This window comes from Osmia bicornis, chromosome 6 (genome assembly GCF_907164935.1).
Source record: "Osmia bicornis bicornis chromosome 6, iOsmBic2.1, whole genome shotgun sequence".
NCBI lineage: Eukaryota > Metazoa > Arthropoda > Insecta > Hymenoptera > Megachilidae > Osmia > Osmia bicornis.
In genome coordinates, this window is record NC_060221.1 from 5,358,084 (window position 1) to 5,370,818 (window position 12,735).

The 12,735-nt window shown below is 39.4% G+C and overlaps 2 protein-coding genes and 1 long non-coding RNA gene across 4 annotated transcripts in view; 2 read left to right on the forward strand and 1 right to left on the reverse strand.

Moving 5' to 3' along the window:
- The window catches only part of LOC114881594 (proton-coupled amino acid transporter-like protein pathetic), a 29,812-nt gene extending 18,828 nt beyond the window's left edge, over positions 1 to 10,984 (reverse strand). Inside the window, exon 1 of one of the 2 annotated variants that reach the window (XM_046286261.1) lies at positions 10,196 to 10,984. In XM_046286261.1, the coding sequence (XP_046142217.1) occupies positions 10,196 to 10,249 (54 nt within the window). In that variant the 5' untranslated portion in view covers positions 10,250 to 10,984. Of the gene's footprint in view, positions 1 to 29; positions 709 to 10,195 lie in introns of those variants that run through there. The other variant, XM_046286262.1, reaches the window with a different exon arrangement.
- On the forward strand, positions 1,141 to 6,504 carry LOC114878892. Its single transcript, XR_003789825.2, has 2 exons — positions 1,141 to 4,347; positions 4,438 to 6,504. It is a non-coding gene; the product is annotated as an uncharacterized LOC114878892 (long non-coding RNA).
- Positions 8,977 to 12,469, forward strand: LOC114878891 (cell wall integrity and stress response component 1-like). The gene is made up of 2 exons (XM_029193165.2): positions 8,977 to 9,421; positions 11,078 to 12,469. Exons 1-2 carry the CDS (start codon positions 9,376 to 9,378, stop codon positions 11,332 to 11,334), a joined length of 303 nt encoding a protein of 100 aa, XP_029048998.2. The 5' UTR covers positions 8,977 to 9,375; the 3' UTR covers positions 11,335 to 12,469.
- Positions 12,470 to 12,735: the final 266 nt, after the last annotated feature.

The following is a 12,735-nucleotide window of genomic DNA, read 5'->3' on the forward strand; positions in this document are numbered from 1 at the left end:
TCAATTTGATTCGACCGTTACTTTCTTACCACCCGGTACGTAGATATCAGGATGGTCTCGAGACACGTTCGCGTGACTTCAACTTCTCTCTTAGTTAGACCAGTGAACTCGCGAGTGAACGATCGAATGCTCTGTCGTTCGTTACATAGCCAATCTGTTTAGCCCTCGCGTACGCGTGTTGGTGTGCGTTAATGCACTCACACGCATGCAGCTCACGCTATCGTCGCGTTTGCTTCTGAATCGCGTGCACCGACTGTACGCGTACAGAAGTCGTAAACTGGTTAGCATTGACCTTTTTAATTCGATTACATCGCCAGATAAATCCGGCAGAAGCGAGCCGTTTCTGCGATTGCATCATGCCTTCGGGATGCAGCGGGGCCACTGCATCAAGAGCGTGCATTTGTAATTAGCTAAACCGAGTCTGGTTCCATGGCTTACCAATGAGTTACCAATCACCCATTAAAGACCTTTCATTTTGCATTATATGGACTTTGATAGATACGATATTATTGCTAATATTTTTGATGAAGATTTTGCTACTGAATCATAGGGTAATTTTGAAAAATATCATTTTCAATCTATTACATCTCTTTTAAGACACCCTGTACAACGCTTCGCACTTCTTTATCCGCAGTACTGAATATTTAACTGTGACTGTGATAAGGCGAGGAAGTTAAAGTGACTCCAACTATGGTCTGGGCTCGGTTGAAAAATTACAAGACGGTACAGTAATGCTTCGAAATAAGCAAGTGGTCTCTGCTTCGAAATAAGCAACTCGCTATCCCCTCTTCTTTGTTTGAAGTCGCCCGCAAAGTGAGAGGTACGAGAAATGAGTGAGAGGTCCATGAAGGCGCGAAGCCGATGTTTAGGGTAATAAATTTCACGCTCGACCGAGCAGTGACATCGGTTAGTAGAAGAAGGATGGAATATATGTATATAATGCTTTCTATCCTTGTTCAAAAAATAACATCGCTGCTCGGCCGATCACTTTATGATTTGCCGCTACCTCGGATCTCTCACTCGTTTCTCGCGTTCTCTATCGACCCGTTTCGAGAACAAAGTCAAGCCGAATAGCAACCTGCTTCGAAATAAGCAACTGTTCGGTCCCGAGCCACTTGCTTATTTCGAAGCATTACGGTATCTCGAGTTCCCATCGCTACAGCCCAGACGTGCTCGCGTGACTTCTGATACTTCGAGACCGCTGAACTCTCCCTAGTCGCCAATCGAACAGTCTATTTCAGGGATGGGCATCGGGGTAGTATCTCGGAATAATATATCGCGAGCTGTACGATAAATAACAGAGAGTGACGACGCGGTGTACCGTTTTAGGCAACAGATACAACAGGACTGTTCGATCACCTTGATATTGATAAAAAAATGACAAAAAGAAGTGCTCCAGACCTTAATATGCTAAACACATAGTGAGAAAAAGATTAGATCTATAATTGGTATATAATTTCGATCCATGATGTAATCAACTACTAATTTTATTTTTAATTTTATTCATACATTCTTAATCTTATATAAGTATTATAAATATTGTCGCAGAAGTATCAAGGTGATCAAACAGTATGTGCCGACTTCGTGTCGTGTCATCGTCCTGGTTTGCTTGAATTACAATGAGACTTGTTACTTCAAAAGACTGTCCCGATGCTCGTCCCTGTCTTGTACTCTCTTTCAATATTTCACCCTTTGCGAACACGGCAATACACGTGGGTGTACCGGTACTGTTATGTTAATATACCTCCACGCTTTGCAGAACAGTAGAAGAGACGCATTTTGTTTCAGTGTTGCTCAACTTTTCTCGAACAGGATGCAACTTACAGATAATCCTACCACGGTACTTTTATCACAGGAAAACTTAACACCGTTAAAAAATGATGACCACTACCTTGTGGTAAAGTTTTCCTGCTTTCAAAACGCGTTAGCTTGCTAAGTAAATAAAAATGCTTAATTGCGAAATGCTGACAGAGACGGTGAAAAAATTCGAGTCAAATTGCAAGGGTATCGAGTTTTTGCAATTATCCCCGCTTAAATTGCATTTTAATGCACGATACTCGTACGACGCGAATAAATGAATAATTAATAATTTTCTTCGTCGTCTGTCTTACTTGTTCGGTTGACTATTGTTCAATTATGATAATGAATAATTTTCTACAAAGAATAATCTATCGTGAACTTGAAATAATTTTTATTCGTTAAATTCATGTTGCTTTTTAGGAATTCGTATGAAAATCCATTGCAAAAATATAATATATGAAAATTTTTAAGTTAAAATATGATATTTGTTTGAGAACCTCTGTCACAGAGGATATTGCCGTGTTTTCACCGACAACGCACACCATTGTTTGCATTTGAAACAACGCATATACGTTAACGCGCATACCGTCACTAAGGTCGTCCAAATTTACTATTCGGGCGTGTATCCAATAGTGTATTTAGTTTCTTATTTTACCCACTTCCGGTTTTTCGTGGAGACGCGGTTCGTCCTACGCGATTGTCAAGTTCATTGGAAAGGAATATTACCTACGCATCGCATTCAATCGGCCAAAATGCATAAGTAATTTGACCCTCGAAAGAACTGCCTACAAGTATGTATGATTATTCATTTTCACTTAATTGTTCAAGCAGATGCATTAATTAATTTCTTTTCAGGGACGAATTACACAAAAAAGGAAGTCGCAATCGAAGGATGATATATATTTGACGACACTGGCTCTACAACTTATTATTTGACAGTTAAATATTATGCTCTTTTTCTTTAGTGCAGCTAAACCTTGGGAATTTTACGTTCGTGGTATTTCGCGAGACTTCCTTGCATTTTTACAAGCATTACCTTTAGGAAGATATTGCAATACGTGCCTTATCACACAAAATAAATTAGAAATATTTATGAGCACGATAATGTATCATGAAACAGCAATGTATTTTCAAACATACTACGTCTTTCAAGTCGTCGTTTTTAAAAATATTTTTTTCACTAATTTGTACCTATAATTATGTAATTGATAAATATTATTATTTAAACGTTATATTAATTTCGGAGTACTGCAATTAAGATTACTCCTTTCAGTTTTACAATGATATTTATCCGTTTCATTTATGAATGATAGATAAAATTGTGAAATCATGAAGCGATATCACATATTCTCATTTCATCTATAAGCGAAGATATCTGAAGATTCTTCATTCTTCTTTCAAAACTACCAAGTGTCAATGGCGGCAAAGTTTATTTAAAGAAACTAGCAAAATTTTCCATTCAGTGACGAAACATCCAATTGAACGTCCATCCAGTTCCTCGTATTTCAATGAAATTATACATCTAGATACCAAGTATACACGCACATGGCCGGGTGAATCATCTGGCGCCGTGGAAGATTTATGTAGGCGCTTACCTAACTTTGCCACAGCACGCAAGTATTGATGCGGTAACCGCTTGTCTGATTCGATATCGCAAGGGTCACAGCTGACCGGTGAATTAAAAATCATAATTTTTCTTCACTTTTTGATATCTGAAGAAATTCGTGATAATATTGATAGATGGTCCACGGAGTAGAGATTCAAGAAAATGAAATTTCTTTCTAAAATTTTATACGATTTACATTTAAAGTAATTTCACTTTTAAAAAATAATCACCATCTATCTCTGTCATGACCCCAAGTGAAATGCAAGGGTCACCGATGACTCACAACGGAAGGCAAACTTTCTTCCGAAAGAAGCATCCTCTTCCGCTTCGCGTTGAAACGATACAAAAATATACAAAGAATAAAACTGTGTACCTGGTTACAAAGATTTTTCCGGAAATTTTCGCACAATAGTAGGAATGTTAAGTGCGATATCTAACAATGAAGAAACATATGCACGAATGCTCCGAATGAAAAAGAAGTGGATGAGGCTCTTTCGGAGCATTTTGAAGGACAAAAACCATTCGTGGAACGTTTAAATGACCGTAGACAAGAACTCGTGACATGCTGTGAATGCTATAGAGGAGAAGTCAGGCATAGTCTCGACAGATGTGCGCCTTATTGTTCGTTCAGTAAAGAAACAGACGAGTTTCAAACGCTGCAAATGGCCAAAGTTAGCGTCGTGCTCAGGAAACGATAAACATAAAACGTGCTCCAAACGTCGATACACCACATATTTTTCGCATAAAATTTTTATAGAGAAAAATTTAATATCATTACGTAGAATTGAGAAAAAAAAAAAGATTTCATTGAACTGGATTTTTCAAATAAAGTACACGTGTACTCGACCCACTTTCCGAAGCAAAAAGAATTCAAACATGACTGAAACACAATGTTTGTTGAACACAACCACGACTCTTAAACCGCTAATCCATTAAAGCGTGTAAGTATCGAGAAGTAAATGGACAATACGTGTTGTGACTAAATAAAAGTACGTCCAAGTAAGGTAATTAACGTCACGATTGATTTACAGATCTCAATCCGGGATGGTTTTCAAGGAGTCGTATTTTTACGAGCAAAGATTTTCTGAACAATGACCAGGGAGACAATGGGAACTCCTCGAATTTAGGTGAAGATATTTCTGACCACAACCATTTACCATTTTGGACGGATTCCAATGCTATCATTTTATCTTTCGTTTCATAAACTCAAGGTTTATTAAATTACGTTTTCATTCAGTTACCATGAAAGGATTGAATGTAGCTAAAAATCTGAAGTTCATTTTAAGAATTACCATTTTAGAATTGGTAATTATTCAAAATTCTAGCTAAACGAGTCGATAATTGGAATTCAAATCCGGTCTATTCTGTTATGCAAACCCTCTTAATGATTCTAAACGACTGTTCTGAACTCGAAACCCTTTGTTTCCAAACGATCCGGTCCACCAATTAAGTTAATTCTCTCTTCACGAATGCTAATACGAAAATGGCTACGCTTCACCGTTCCCACCGACCCAGCGAGTCCTCGACGAGCAAAAATCAGACACGTGTACAGGAAAACGAGTTCGTAGAGTCTTCTACGAATTGCGAGGACAAGCGATACCTGAAGAAATATTCAACCACAACTTGTTCTTTCCATAAATCTCAAAATTCCATCCCTTTTAAAACACCCTGTACTTGGATCAAGCTGATGAACATATTTTACAGTACACTCAGCTACCATATCCACGTAACATTATTCCCGCAATATCCTTTTATCTGCACGAGTTACCGTGCAGCTCGACCGCGGATGAATTCCAGCTAAGAAGGTCTCCAAGACAAGGACGTTACACTGGAAACCGCTCGTTGCTCGTCTGAAGCGGAAACAAGCGGTTTCGCGTGTGTACAGAAACGTCTGTCGGTGTCTGGTAATTAAGTTTACGGAAGGTAGATGCGGAAAACGTTGGTTGGTCAAAGTATCGCGGTCTCCGGAAGTCGTGCGAAGAGAACCAGGACGAAAGGAGTCCCGGATGGAGGGGAACGGTGACGGTGAGGTTAGGAAGGCGAAATAGCATGGAAAGGGGACCGTGGGAGAAAGAGGGGAGGAAGGAAGTGAGAAGGGGGGATGAAGCAAGAAAGAAGGCGAAACCAAGCTGTATGGAGGGAGAGGAAAGGTGTTCGACGAGGAAATTTCCATGACGTATAGGGTACACCGCGGCATAGTCGGCGAGATTCGAAGGCACGCGTCGTTCCGGGCCAACAATTGACCGAACTTGTACCCGTTTCCAAATTCAAACCACGGGGAAACTAGTTTTGGTTACGAAACAAAAGGTCGACGTCTCGATGAACCCCACCGGTTTCGGAATCCTCGGGTTTCTTTTAAGTTTCTGCGACGGCAACGAGGAAACGGAGGGGAGAAACGGAATGAATAACGAGGGAACTCGTAGAGAGCGTGGAAAGAGTCCCACTGAAAGTCTGAAAGGCTCTTTTGCGAATGTCGGTTTCTCCGAAATCCCGGCGCAGGAGAAATCATCCTTTCCGACAGAGGGCCCCTTTGTCCCGGCAACCCGGGACTCGGATAATCCGCTGTTACACCTAGGGTTCCTTTTCTCTACCCAATATTTTGGGCGAATTTCAATTTTAAAAGGTTATTTATAGATATATATTTCTTTTTAACGGGGCAATATGGGTGTCAAGGAAAAGCTCACATAACAGCAACACATTCTGTGCTGTCATCGATAAGTTTATAAACTGCCTGAAGTGGCTGGAGAAAAATGAAAATGATACAATTGATCGTGATTAGTTCTGATAAAGAATGATCGAAATTGACTTTAAATTAAGATACATCAAGTTTATTAACACACTTGCAGCTACTGATATAGTATCTACTACGTCTTTTTATATCTTTTATGATTTCATTGTTGATTTCCACCTCTTACGTTAAGTGATTCGAGGTGTGATGTTTGCAAACAAAACCGATCAATTTGAAATTATCAGTTGCACAGATGTTAACGAAAGCAATATTTTTGAGAAATTATATTAAGATAAAGACACACATTTGTTATCAGACATTATTTTAATACAGAAATTAAATTAAAGTAAAAGATAAAGTTTCAATGCAATCTCGAATGATCACTTGGTAATCAAAGATAATCAAAAGCTTGTTGAAGAAATTACTCATCTCATTCTTAGAATTGCTTGATAACAAAGAAAAATAAACATTGCAAGAAATTACGGAATTAGCATGAGATTGCAATTTTCAAATATTATTTTTGCATCATTGCAGTCTTCTAATTACCTTTGAGAAACCAAAAATAGATATGATGACCTAACACCTGATTTTCTCGCTTATTGTTGCAAATGAAATTCTGATAAATCTTTAATAAAAAAGAATACTCGATCGTTCTTGAACTTGATGGGATTTATCGGTCGTATAATCTGTCCATCAACGAAAGAGTCAACGTTCGGGGAGTCGCAAATACCAAGTACGCGTTCGTCGATAATCGATCGGGGTCAGAATAGAAACTAGGAGTCACTTACAAGCAAAGACAGGCTCGTTCGTTCACCGCGACACGTGTCAGAATCTTTACATCTGTACTTTAAACTTCCACGATTTTTACGATCTTCTACTAAGAAATTTAATCGTAATAGTAAATAGGAAACACCTGATGGCAAAGACCTCTCTTTGATCTGGCGTTGTAAATTTTAAGTAATCTAACTACTGAAATTCCCGTTTTTAAGGTTCGCATAAAACGACTCAAATTTTCCTGAATTATAAATTTTCTGACTGTTAAGTTGATAGATGTAACCCGAGTATCAAGATTCCGTAACAGAGCTCTGCGTGATGATAACAATATCCAGACGAGATCGTTTGCACGATCATCGACTGAATCCGACCCGATGAAAATGGTCCATAATTTTCCAAAAAGCTTGTCTGCCATCCAAAGAATTCTGTTTCGTAGAATTAGGGCAAATTTTAACCGATATTCTACTGCTTTCGATGCTATTGTTGATTTTTTAACGCTAAATCACGCATATAATGTGTAAAAAATGTAGATTGGATTTAGAGGCGATGATGTAAGTTAATTTGATATGGAAATCTGATATGTTGGTTAGTGGAAGACGTTTTTTTTTTTTGTTGAGAATAACGGATGTGTCAAGAATGAACGTAATAATGTTCGCAGACATGAGAGACTAGATTGAGGAAGATGAAATCAAGTAGATTTATCAATTTTGCTACGGTAACGAACACGTTTTGCGAGGCGATTCCTTTTTTAGTTACGTGGATTATTGATGCGACTACAGGAGGAATATTCCCAGAAAGGATGGATGAGATTTATGAAAGCAAGATGAAACTGGTTTCTTGATTTCCTATGAAAATGACTTTCAGAAAATGATAATTATGACAATAATGTATGAAAGTATATTCTCAGTAATAGTAATGTTAAATTCAGTCAGTAAAGCAAATTGCATCCATTATTTTTGATATATTTTTTAATTGGCAATGAATTACAAAAATAGAAAAAATAATGTTAGTTTCATTTCAAATTAAAATTAAAATTAAAAAAAAAAATTACATGTTGCAGAAAAAGAAATAAAATTCGTAGATCAGTGATTTAGCTTTACATCTTAAAATATTAATAACCGCAACAAATCAGTGTGAAATTGAATGATAAAATCAATTTTTATTCTCAATACTATATAAGTACGAAATAAAAAGTTACAATATTCAGTGAATTAAGAATATTTTTATTCGCAAAACCACGCGCGCTCTTTTATGATCGCGGCGGGATCGAGATACGTACAAATATTAGGTTTCGCCGCGGAATTCAAACACGTCTGCGAAACAGAAATGTAAAGCGACGCTGAAATTATAAGATTAGAAAGTAAACACGATTGCCAAGCGACACCGAAATCTTTGCACGTATATTTTTATCATTTCATTCTTGATAACATTTCGTACGCCCTTACCTATGTCTACATATTTCCACATATACATTCTTTATCTCAAAAGTGTCACTGAATATTTTACCTCAGATTTCAACAGAATTTTAATACCTGTAACATCATATTTATTCAAAACTCGTACTGATTTGTGGCATTCCTATTAAATCCTTTGATTTTATTAAAACAGATGAGCCTCCTGTAACCTTTGAAGGGTAATGTAAATGTCAGAAAATTTAAAAATCGAGATGCAGACTGTGAACAATATATTCCACTTGACAAAGGTCCTGCTATAAACTTAGGAATAAAATTCGTGTTTATGATTTAAAACATTTAACGAAAGAACTCTTCGTGGTTACTGCAACAATCAGTTGCACTCTTTTGCAAGTAAACTCTATCGATCGTGGATATCTCGAAGGCAAGTTGTTATCTATATCCCACAAACCATTGAAGTGCTGTGATTATTCGTAGAATATCTACACTCGTCGCGTATCGCATAAGCGGGACGCGTACAGCATTGATGATAAGACGATAAAACGTGATAACAGATAAACGTATGTTTTATCACGGTAGATTCTGTCGCTTATATCGCCATGGAATAATCTCCGTAACAAGAGTATTCTCATGTCGTTTCAGCGTTTTTTCTTTTTTTAAATCTAAATGGAACTTGGCAAATTTTAATCACAATTCCATATATTTCTGCTGGTATACATAAAATCATAATATTTTGCTCTCGCGTAATTTCTAATAACAGATTTCTAATAATATAATCCCATTCAATAATACTATAATCCCATAGATTATAGCTATGATTCACGACTATAATCCATTGAAATATCTACATTCCCAAAGTTTAATTCCTCACGCCGCTAAGAGGGGCAAAACGGAGCCCGTTTCGGCCGCGAAACGGACGCTCGAGCGTCGCGACGGCGATACAGGTTCGAGTTCTAATAATTGCTACGCTCGTGTCCACCAGCTTGGTTAGCGTGGTTTCGCGATTGAGTAATAATGGAAAGTAACTGAGACACGTACGACAAGGAAGCAAAACGATGAGGAAAAAAGCGAAACGAATCGGCAAAGGAGCGTCGAAAACTTGTAAGAATTTTTCGCGACCTCGTTTTACCAATTCCACGTGACGCTTAATTCAAGTTTAAATGACTGGTCGCTGAGTCAACACTTGAAACGTATCACGATTGCGATATTTGGTTCACGAATTCGTCGAAGGTAACGCAGGGTAAAAAAGAAAAACCACGTGGCGACTGCATGCACGAATGTAAATGGCTTCCATGTGTTTTTATGTATGCAAATCAGGCGCGATAGCGGTACGCAAAAAGGTGTTCGATTGAACTCCACCATTGAACTCGCTTGGAATTTGCCTATTCCTTCTGTGCTCCATTCGTAAATATTTCATTTCGCAATTGTTGATCTAGTTTGATCAGTTTCCGCGTGTTCGCGCTCCTCGTCGGTCGGCCATGACAGTTTACATTCTAATTTTTGAATAAATACCAGCTAACAACGTTTCTCATTGTAAAATCAACGAAACGTTCTATCAACGAACGATGCCTTAATAGTTTCGCTAATAATGATTTTGATTTCTCTTTAGCGATGTCTCAGGTCTATTTATATACGCGACGCGGTCAAGCACACTTCCGACCGCGATTTAATTAATTCCCCCGCGATCAGATGACTCCGATCGACGAGGTAACCGTTAATCCGTCGATAAACCTGTTTCGTCACCCGGTTCGCGACGAATTTTTAATCGTTCATTGTTACGTAACACTGGACATCGACGAGAAGGAACGATCGCGAGTAGTAAAAATCGACGCGAAAGGGAAGAAAAAAGAAAAGGAAATCGTTCGATAAACTCACCTGAAATTTGCCCCCGTGAACCGGCGCTCCTTGGTTCTGCAGCTTGTGCGACATCCTCGCTAAAACTCACGATCGACTGTCCCCGATCAAATTCCTCGTTAAGTACGTATAGGTCTCTCTGGCAAGCTGTGCGTTTATTCTCGTTCGAAACGAGCCCGCTCGTTTTCTCGGTCGATCGAAAACGAACGGTAATCGATGTCTTCTTGATCAATCGACTCCGATTCGATTTTTTGCCGGTTCGATACACCCACACGCGATTCCTATGTTGTACCCTGTGTATCGATGTATCCCAGGAGAAACGCGTGTACCACAGTATCCTTCTTATTATCCAATACAACGAAGCGTGTTTCGAATTACAGAATCGACTCCTTCGATGGTCGTGCTAACACTGATCCTTGCTCCTTTCTTTACCAACTTTCTTCAACGATTTCTCCTTGCCTGCGTCTCTTAGCCGCTCGAGGGATGTGGCTGGTCTAAAAGGATCACCGAGGACGGGAAAGAGAGAGAGTGAGAGATGAATAGGTTCAGTTTCTGGATGGAAGGGGAGAGTATAAAAGCGGGTAGGCTAATAGTAGGGGACGATTTCGGGTGCAGGTCGAACCGTCAGAACGACGTGGAATCGTGTCGTCCGGTCTCTGGAGAAGCGTGGTCGCGTCGTGAACGTCGAAGAGACTCGGCTAGGAATGACGAGCCGCGACGTGGGAGGCCGCGGGAACGCGCGGTTCCGTCGCCTCTTTCTCCCACTCTTCTTCGCGGCTCTGCCTCCTTCGTCCCTTTCCGCGTGACATACACAATCTCATATTCACGCACACAGCCATCGAATACTGAACGAGCTAACGGCTAAGCTCCTCGCACAGTGACTATGCTTTTTCTCCCCACCAGACTCGGGACAACCTCGAACCCCCACTGTACACCCTTCCGATCACGGTCAACGCTCACTTCTCTGGGTTCTCGGACGATGTTCGCCACCACCTCTACCGACCACCACCACCATTATTGGCAGGGACGACGTCAATTCCACCACCTCTATCTCGTCATCATCATCATCGACGTCGGCGTCGTTGTCGTCGTTGTTGTCGTCGTCGTCGTCGTCGTCGTCCTCGTCGTCGTTGTTGTACTCTTCTTTCACTCCTTTCTAGCTTTCTCTCTTTTATCTCCACCACTCTCTATCCAGTGGCACACTCGACTTTTCTATCTTTCTCTCTCTTTCTCTCCCCCACCTTTGGTGGCACTCTTTTTTTCCCTCGTTTTCTTTCACCCGTCTCCTTTTTCGTCCGCGAAACCATTCCGCCACTCCCACCGCACATGCCAAATCCATTTACGTCGAACGCGTTTCTGCATCGTTATCCGTCTATCGAGTATAATCGGATATAATCGTCGTCTCGCGTTGCTGGTACCCAGTACCACCTCGGTACAGGATCAAGGTTAACTTGTTCGAGACCGACGTCTTACCGATGTCCTAGCAGATATAATCGATGACGCATCTTGTGCGTCCGAAGGAGACAGAGACTCACTTTGACGTTTCCAAAGTAGCTCGATCTCCAGTTAAGAAATATAAAAATGTAAACTTGACGACCATCGCACATGTGTTTCGCGAGAAATTGGAGCATCGTATCGCATCTGACAGTGGTAGCGAATATGTTAACGCTATCAACGCTGGGAGAACGAACATCCGCCCACGATATTTTCTAATAACTGTCCTCCTTGTCGGATAACAGTGTCCATCGAGAGGAAATATCGAAAACAGATTATATTCAGAAGCACCGAAGCTGAAATTAAAAAACAAGACAAATGAAAAATACATCATTTTCTTGTTGGAAGAGGGGAAAATTATTTTGAAGTACTAGACAATGTTTTAAAACAACAGACAGTATTTTTAGTTTCATTGAAAATATGAAGAGTATTTTTCCATACACAGGATTTAAACAACCGAACGGCATTGTTCCTTGAAGTAATTGCGGTTCCAAAAATAAAACCATCAATCATGTTCTTTTTGGAGAACACTTCAAGATTGTTATTTAGTCTCAATGACCATGATACCCTTTTATTTCGTATGAAAAACCCGGAGTGTTGTACTTGTCTCGATAAAGGATATAAAAAAGATGATATCACATCCATTAGGTGGAACACTCTGATAAACATTTTGATAACATATCAATTACATCTTTTCCTTCAATGTGTGCAATACTTTTTCTGTGATATAAGTATCAAATCCAGAGTGATAGAGTAACCTTATGAAACAATCACGTGTTACTTAATAAAAATAATGATTAAGAAATTTGGTAGCGGTGCACAATCAGGATTAACAGCGCAGAAGCAAGGATTATTGATTTTCAAATTTTTAAGAGGATATAATTTATTCGATTCGTCGAAAAAGGGGGGAAACAGTATCCTTGGCTGGCTATTGAATCGAGAATTGTAGAAACACGCGTTCATTCACGATTTTTCCCCTCCACTTTGACCCAATGCCGTTTACCTAACCAATGGTAACATTGGTAACCTAACCGTTTACCAATGATGTAAATACCTAATACTGTTTA

What these genes read in the sequence shown, in the direction of transcription:
- LOC114878891 (XM_029193165.2), top strand. Translation starts at nt 9,376, where the DNA reads ATGAGGAAAAAAGCGAAACGAATCGGCAAAGGAGCGTCGAAAACTT. An exon ending in CAAAGGAGCGTCGAAAACTT is followed by an intron (nt 9,422 to 11,077) that starts GTAAGAATTTTT and finishes TCTCCCCACCAG; the next exon opens with ACTCGGGACAACCTCGAACC.